The following is an 8,566-nucleotide window of genomic DNA, read 5'->3' on the forward strand; positions in this document are numbered from 1 at the left end:
ATGAGAAAACCTCGAAGTCTAGAACATGCGTGTTGGACTCCACAAACTTTCATGTGACATATATATATATATATATATATTATATGTGACTGTTTTCTAATAGGAATGGTGGTTAGAAAAGAAAATTAAACCCGAGAATGGAATGCCTTATACTCTATCATTGTATCAATAAACATAAAGAAACAAGAACCATGATTATAACCTTCAATTTACATATTTCCATCTTATTTATATTGATAAAGAACTCATTATTTTAAAAAATTGCCACACTAGTTTCAAAAATTTTATTACCGAAGGCAGGAAAAAAAAAAAGGTATAAATGGGGTGATAGATGGCTATGGCTTGGGCATCCCTCAATCAGGGCATGGTGCAAAATAAAGTACGCAACATCAGTGTGGTCCCATAGTGGTGAGAATACCATCCACGTGGACACTTTCCAAAGAAGACAAAAAAATGGGTCGAGCGTCTGCCCAACGTTCCTTCCGCATGGAACAACAAAGATGACAACTCGCACCGCCAGCCCATTCCACCCTTATCAACCGCAACTTTACAATCCCAAACCTACCTCGACCCCCTCGTGGACATCCAGCGCCTATAAATCTAAACCCCCTTCTCGGTTTTTTCTGGCTCTCTCATCAAACCCTAGAATTAAGCAATCCAATAACACCAGCAAACTTGTAGGCATGAGCTGGTGGTGGGCCGGAGCTATAGGCGCCGCGCGGAAGAAGTTCGACGAGGACTCCGGCGGTGGCGGCGCCGCCGCCAAGTTCCCGAGCGTCGGCCTGGTAATCGGCGTCACTGGAATCGTCGGCAACAGCCTAGCCGAGATCCTCCCGCTCGCCGACACCCCCGGCGGCCCATGGAAGGTCTACGGCGTGTCCCGACGCCCCCATCCCTCCTCCTTGGCGTCCCAAACGGAGGGCCTCGCGATCGAGCATGTCCAGTGCGACATCTCCGATCGCGAAGATGCTCTTGCCAAGCTCTCCCCGCTCACCGACGTCACCCATATCTTCTATGTGGCATGGGTGAATCGCTCCACCGAGGCCGAGAACCGGGAGATCAATTCTGCCATGCTCCGCAACGTCCTCACCGCCGTCATCCCCAACGCTCCCAATCTCCAGCATGTTTGCCTCCAGACCGGCCGGAAGCACTACTTGGGCTCGTTCGAGTCCCTGGGCAAGGTGAAAGGCCATGAGCCCCCATTCGTCGAGGATCTCCCGCGGCTCGATTGCCCCAACTTCTACTACGACCTCGAGGACATCCTTTTCGAGGAGGTGGCGAAGAGGGAGGGGGCGGTGACGTGGTCGATCCACCGCCCGACGAACATCTTCGGCTTCTCGCCATCCAGCCTCATGAATTTGATGGGGATTCTCTGCGTCTACGCCGCCATATGCCGGCGAGAGGGGGTTCCTCTCCGGTGGCCGGGGAGCCGGGTTCTTTGGGAGGGGTTCAGCGATGCCTCCGATGCCGACCTCATCGCCGAGCACCAGATCTGGGCGGCGGTCGATCCGTATGCCAAGAACGAGGCCTTCAATTGTAGCAACGGGGATGTGTTCAAGTGGAAGCACTTGTGGCCGTTGCTGGCGAAGGAGTTCGGCGTGGAGTGGGTCGGCTACCAGGGGGAGGAGGCTCGGTTCAAGCTGGAGGACGCGATGAAGGGGAAAGAAGGTCTGTGGGAGAAGATGGTGGCGGAGCACGAGCTCGCGCCGACGAGGCTGGAGCAGGTGGGGAACTGGTGGTTCGCCGATGTGGTGCTCGGCCTGGAGGAGGAGTATCTGGACAGCATGAACAAGAGTAAGGAGCATGGCTTCTTGGGATTCCGAAACACGGTAACTTCTTTCAATTCTTGGATTGATAAGATTAAGGCTTACAAGATCGTTCCTTGATATTGCTTTGCTTTCTTAGTTTGCCTTGCTTTCGTGGAGTGATCTGTAATGTCGCTTTGCTTGCTTGGTCTGCCTTTTTTTTTGTAGTCATGGACGGGTTGTCTATATGAAGTATATGTTTGTGAAAATGCTTGAATGAAATAAGGATGCAAAGCTCTTCTTGGCTGTGTTATTGGTCTTATGGTCTTCTGTTTGTGATGCTAAGTCATAGCTAGTGAACCTAGTTGTGTGATTCTTTTGATATTGCAAACAGGACAAAGCTTTTTTGGGTTTGGGCAGCTGCTTCAGGCTTGTCTAGATCCCAAGCACTCTATCCTTTGATGTCCTCATGTGAATAAAGTATTGAGCTGTGAAAAGGAAGGAATGAGAAGTGGGAGAAATTAGCAGGCATTTAATATCCCAATACCTAGCCCCTCTGGATTCCGAAAGCATTTGAATATATGATCTGTAATATCATAAATCTTAGGATGGCAGAATCTATTCTCCCCTCCAATCCCTCTGATTACTTCTTGATACCTTGACACTCACAGGAGAGATACTACATGAATAAGCTGGTTCAGCGTCAAGTCGCAAGCAGGGCATTTAATCAGCTCGAGTGCTGGCATTCGGATTGGTTAATTGATGCTATATGGATTGATTAGACAATATGATAAAAATTTAAAGAGTGCACTTGTGTCATCATGTATTAGTGGTGAGAGTAAATATTTTTTTTCTCTTAACTTTCTTGCAACTTGCACTAGCAAGTTAAGAGAACTGCCTAATATGTTCATCTCTACCAATTTTCTCATTTACTCTAAGGTCTCACAATCTTCCTTCTTTGGGCAAAAATGCATGTCATGCACAATTCTCTCTGTCTACTGCTGCATAATATAACTTAGAGGGATAAATGGCATTTAAACTATGTATAAGTGTTCGGAACTTCTGTACTCTTCAACTCAACAAATTTCCAACCATAGTTACCCAATCAGCTTCAAAACACTAATAAAATATAGCTAGCTAGCTACCTTCTCTTCCCTTTCATTTTCACCCTTTCTACCTCTCTCCAATTAAGATCACTTGTGCGGCAGCATCAATATCCAATAGCTACTAATTCTGAAATCTCAAGATTCAGAGACCAGCATTTCTCAATATTTTTGTTTGAGATCCTTTTTTGAATCTTTTCTTGAGGCATTTATCATTGTTGTTGTTGTGGTTGTTGTTGGTAAGGATAGGAGAAATTGCCATTAAATTGCTTGAACTTCCCTTGTTATCTGTTGTTTTGATGGTCACTACTACACTGGAGATATTTCATGTGCCTCTATTTCCATCTTACTTTGCTTTACTATTTGCGAGCATTCTGAGTGCAAAAAAGTGCATTGTTGCTCTTAAGACATTCATCCATACCCCTTCTACCTTCCTTTTATGTTTTTTTTTTTGAATTTTTAGCATTCCAAATCATGCATCTTTACTCTAAGTATAATCAAATAATTTCTTAACTCCAATAACAGCTCCTGAATGACCTCTTGATGTTTTTGTTATAGTTTTTTTAATCATTCCTGACTTTGAAAATTGGCATGCCCAAAGTGGCATTTCAGCGTAAAAAACATCAGCTTCACTGAGACCATTGTCCTTGCAGGCAAGGCCACTTGTAGAGCTAAGTTCTTTTTAGGTGCAAACTTGGGGCAAAAACATGCCCATTGAAATAAGAATCTTTTCTCCATGAATCAAAGGTAGGATAAAAGGAATTAGAGCAAAATGTTGGACCGCCACACACACACACACACACCCAAAAAAAAAAAAAAAAAATCAACAATATGATGTTGAATAAGCTTCAATCGCCAACTAGCCTTTCTAAGATTCCAGTCCGCCCTTACTGCTGAAAATCATCTTCATCATGAATACAGATGCCATTAATAGAGGATGAGAGTTCAACTGTCAGTCCATACAAAATTTTGAAAATTTTACATGTCATATATTTTTTCTTCCTTTCTTTTATTTTTTGGATGTATTACGACCAACTCTTCGTCGTCTGTCATCGAAAACGAACACTTGTAAAATAGCATCCGTGCAGACCGGATTTGTATCCGACAGAGACCCTCCGATGTCTAAATCAGAGAGAAAAGTTGGTAAACAGGAGTTGAATGTAAGTAGTAGCAGAGTTTTGGCTCAAAATTGACTTACCAGCCTCGTTTCTCTTATCCTTTTTATAAATGAGATTTTCGTAACCGTCGGAGGTGGTCCCGAATTTTATGGTGTTAAATCATCGGGCCATAATCACATAATGGATCGTTAATTCCCACTGATCGCGTCGTGATATGCGATCGGAACCGTTCGTGACGGTTATGGTATATTTGAGTTGACTGGCCGACCATATGTGACCGTCGGCTAGCAGTTTCGTTATGTCAATGGTCTAAGTCGTCTGCTGTCAGTCGGTAGTAGTCGAATCAGTAGTCGGTCAGCCGGCAATGGATCGATGCGGTTCGCTCAGTTGGTCGATGAAGAGTCGGAACCGCATAATCAGCCAATGTAGAGTCGGTCGGGGTTGTATGTCTAGTTGGTCGGCTGTTGTTGAGTTGGAGTCGGTAGTCGATTGACCTGAGTCGGGGGTTGACTGACTTATCCCAACAGTTGCCCTCCACTCCCAAGTCTAAGGTGAGTTGACGTGTATATCACCACATAGTTTGTCACGTTTGATGATGTGAGTTAATTTTTGTTACATTGAATCCCGATTTTGATGTCGTTTTCTTCGAGATATGGATGATCGGCTATTTTGTCATGTTGGCAGATACAGTCGTCTGTCACATTGACCAAACGATCAGTTGTCAGTGTCAGACGTCGTTTTGGAAAATCGATTCGGCATCTAATGATATGATTCTGATAAGTAGATTTGTTCCACGTGTCCGAATGTCATTGGATCGAAATTGTTCACGCGGATAGAGGTGACGTGGCTCAATCTGAGGTAGGTGCGTTGAACCGTCCGATCAATAGTCGGTCTAAATGTTACCACATATCATCATCTAGTAGATCTTCGATTTGACCGCCTTCATCTTGACCGTTGAGTAATCCTATATATAGGGTCACTCTCAATCAAATTTTTATTTTTCACTGCTTTTGGTGCTGGGGCTCTGTCGGATTGTTGTCCCAACGTCCAAGGTTATCACTCCCAAATTTCAGGTCGACTTCGCCTTTCTTTCGAGTCGTTTCCTCTTTCCTCTAAAGTCTCTGTCTTCTTCAGAATTGTTCTTATGGCTAGAGCTCCTTCTTCTTGAAAAGATCGGTCGGAGAATCTGACTGATGAATCCCAGTCGAGTCCGGATATGGAGGTCTCTTCACTTTCGGGACCGAATGTTGAACGGCTTTGAGAGCAGTTTTGTATCTCGGAGCCGTTTCAACTTTTCACCCTTAGGACCGATGGTCAGGTGAATAACCCACCTTCGGACCAGGTGGCCTTCTACATCGAAGATCTTCGGGCGGGTCTTCGATTTTCGATTTCGAAATTTGTCTGAAATATTTTGGATTATTACAGATTTTGCCCGGCTTAGCTGGCACCGAACGCGGTCCGGCTGATAATTAGCTTTGCTTTGCTGTGTCGGATGTTGCTGACCATGTCCCATCATTCTCTTTTTCGAGCCTTCTTCGTCCTCCGACCTCATTCGAAGGCCCGAGGGTAGTGGTTCTTCAACCTTCGAAAAGGCTTTTCCTTTATTATCGATCTTCCATCGTCCATTCATGGATGGAAGAATCAGTTTTTCTTTGTTTCTTCTTCTCTCTCTCGGGGTTTTCCTTCTCGTTGGGGTGATCCACGTACCGGTCCCAATGATAATAGCCGAGTGGAGGTCGATGATCAGGAGGACTTTCACCGGCTGAAAGACATGTTGGTGTCGAAACAAAGAGAGCTTGTAACCGAACAGGCCCTTTATGACATCGGTCTTAGTTCGGTTCCTCATCTAGGTATAGTAGAATTGATCGATTATTTTTGACTTTCTTTTTACTTGCTGAATTGTACTGACCTTCGTTGTATTTGTAGCCATGCAGCAGAGGGTGTGAGTGTCGAATATCGACATTCGTCAGCACGCTATCAAGAAGAGGGCAGCATCTGAGACTGGGCCTTTGCGACCGTCGAAGAGGCACCAGCTCCAGTCGGTATTTCAACGTCGATCGTAGAACTCGATGCCCTATCAGCATCGATTCCTGAACCAGTCTTGACGCTGTCAGTTCTGATAGTGCTCTCTGCGGCATCGTCCGAGGAGAGGGTGGCGAGGGGGACTACCGAAACAGCATCAGTAGTCCCACCACCTGAGGAGGTTCGGGCTGAGTGAGACAAGAGAGCCCGAACAATCTACAGCTGCATCAGTTGCTCCTTCAATTGGGGCGCAGTCAAGCTCAAGCTTCCCCTCGCTTTCAAACGTGGGGCCGCTGACAACAGACCGGGGGAAAGCTCCGATGGCGTTGGTGGATGATGCTGTATCAGAGGGTCATGCGGTGCACTTCGACCTCCAAGTGCCTGTCGATGAGTCGGCCTTGGCTAATTCTGTACTGGCCAAGCGACTGTGTCAGGCGACTCTCCTTCCAGCTGATCGAGAGCATCGGAGAAAACGATCGGTGGTCAAAATATTTTCATCCTTTTATCCGACCATCATCGAGGTAAGTCTCTTTGATAAACTTTCTTTCTTCTTTTTTTTTTTAATAATCCGACCTATCCTTTGTCTGCAGTTGATCCACGACATGTCTGACCTGGAGGTCGGCTATAAGAAGTTCGCCAACATCCGCAGTGCGTGGAAGAATAAGATGGCAGCCGTCGATGCTGAGAAAGCCGCTGCACTTGAACAACTTGAGTCAGCGGCAGAACGAGAAGCCAAACTTCAGAAAGAGATTTTCTGACTCACTAACGACTTGGCATCCTCGGGGGCCGAACTTGCGTCGGCTTATGGGACTATTTCGGCTCTGGAATCACAGGTCAAGAGCAAGAAGCATTCTATCCATCGGCTTCGATGAGAGCGAGATGGATGCATCGAAGAACTCGAAGCCGAACGTGGACGTCATCGGGCCAGTCTGGAAAGATTGGCACTGGTCGAAGAAGAATTGTCCTCTGCTTGAGTCGATGCTGATTTGGCTAAGGCAGAAGTAGAGTCGGCAAGAGAAGCACTGGGTCGGACAGTTGAGAATTTTCAAGATTTGAAAGAATATCGGGAAGAGATCCTCAAAAATGACTTCACTTCGTACTACGTCGGGTATGAAGATAGAAGAGATGCGGTCGAAAAGTTATACCCGAGCTTCGACTTGAGCAACATCATCCCTCCAAGATCGGAAGGAGTTATTGAAGAAGAAGCTACTCCGATTCAAGAAGAAGCATCGACTGAGCCTGAAATCGTTCAAGTCAAAGATACTACACCCGAGCAAAGGAATGATGATGAAGCTTAGTCGGTGTATTTTGCTTTCTTGTGGTAATTAGATACCTGTAATCGAATTTTGATCTATTTTGTAACTTCTTGTTTTGACAATGAATGAAAGCATTTTTCTTCTAGGTTTGAACTTTGTTCATTTGGAATATTGTCTGCAATGTCTGCAATATAAAGTAGTCACCGAGCATTAATCGGTGATCCGATCATTCGGTAGGACTTGTAAAATATCTATTAGTCGCATAGTCGTTTTGACATACTTAATAGAAATTAGGATAACGATTGTAAGTCGAATATCCCGTATTCGATATTTGATCGAACTTGTATGTCGAATTATCTAATAATCAGTGGTAAGCCGAATATCCCTCGATTGATCGTAGCCTAGTCGGTATAATTTCAATCCGACCTTGATCGTTTTGGCATTTCATTCCGCTTAGTTAAGACTAAGTCGGCATATTAGTCTTTCGACTATGGTCAGCTTTTACAGTGAAAAGTTGGTATTGAAAACTGAGATATAATCGGCACTACGGCTTTTGTGGTGAAAGCCCATGTAGTCGATGTCGGATAAGATTGCAGTCGGTATATCGATTTTTGCATGAGAATCGAAATATAGTCGTCATCGAAACAGTTGATTCTTCGATTTTTATAGTGGAGGCTGAGATAAACTTCGTGTCAAAGCATAGTAGATAGTTCAGCTTTGGTAATAGAAGTCGACATATAGCCAGCGATTGATAAACTTGTCAAAGACTTGTGATTCTGAACTTTTGATTGTATTTTAAATAATGTACATATCGATACCTTTATTGATAATACATTTTCAGATTGTTGGCATTCTACGTTCGGAGAATCATCGATCCTTCGAGAGTTTTTAGTCGATATATATCCGGTCTAAGAGTTTTCGATATTTTATAAAGTCTTTCCCAATTCGGAGATAATTTTTTTTGATCCAGGGGTTTTGAGACTTCTGCTTTTCTCAAGATCAGATCTCCTAGTCGAAAGATTTTTGGCTTGACTCTTGCGTTGTAATATCGGGCTATCCTTTGCCGATATGCAGCCATCCAAACTTAAGCTTGCTGTCGGAGTTCTAGAAGGAGATCTAAGTCAGCTCTCTGACATTCAAAGTTGCTCGGCTCACTATATTGTTCCACTCTTGTCGACGGCAACTGATCTTAAGAGCGGTATCATTGCTTCTGTCCCATAAGCTAGGTTGATGGGAGATTCTCCAGTCGATATGCAGAGAGTCGTTCGATACGTCCATAAGACTGGATATAATTCTTCTACTTAGAGGCCTTTGGCTTCATT

At 44.6% G+C, this 8,566-nt stretch overlaps 2 protein-coding genes across 2 annotated transcripts; both read left to right on the plus strand.

Annotated features, from left to right (window-relative positions):
- The first annotated feature begins 516 nt into the window (after positions 1-516).
- LOC105058029 (3-oxo-Delta(4,5)-steroid 5-beta-reductase) lies at positions 517-2,051 on the plus strand. The gene has a single exon (XM_010940795.4). The coding sequence runs from the start codon at positions 684-686 to the stop codon at positions 1,884-1,886; it is 1,203 nt and encodes a 400-aa protein (XP_010939097.2). The 5' UTR covers positions 517-683; the 3' UTR covers positions 1,887-2,051.
- A 153-nt stretch (positions 2,052-2,204) lies between these two features.
- On the plus strand, positions 2,205-7,500 carry LOC114914822 (uncharacterized). The gene is made up of 2 exons (XM_029268361.2): positions 2,205-6,509; positions 6,579-7,500. Exons 1-2 carry the CDS (start codon positions 6,309-6,311, stop codon positions 6,744-6,746), a joined length of 369 nt encoding a protein of 122 aa, XP_029124194.1. The 5' UTR covers positions 2,205-6,308; the 3' UTR covers positions 6,747-7,500.
- Positions 7,501-8,566: the final 1,066 nt, after the last annotated feature.

The sequence above is a fragment of the Elaeis guineensis genome, chromosome 15 (genome assembly GCF_000442705.2).
Source record: "Elaeis guineensis isolate ETL-2024a chromosome 15, EG11, whole genome shotgun sequence".
Lineage (NCBI taxonomy): Eukaryota > Viridiplantae > Streptophyta > Magnoliopsida > Arecales > Arecaceae > Elaeis > Elaeis guineensis.

Excerpts from the sequence above, each read along its gene's own strand:
- LOC114914822 (XM_029268361.2), top strand. The coding sequence starts at position 6,309 with ATGGCGTTGGTGGATGATGCTGTATCAGAGGGTCATGCGGTGCACTTC. Across the intron at positions 6,510-6,578 it reads TTTATCCGACCATCATCGAG|TTGATCCACGACATGTCTGA; the intron begins GTAAGTCTCTTT and ends CTTTGTCTGCAG.
- LOC105058029 (XM_010940795.4), top strand. The coding sequence starts at position 684 with ATGAGCTGGTGGTGGGCCGGAGCTATAGGCGCCGCGCGGAAGAAGTTC.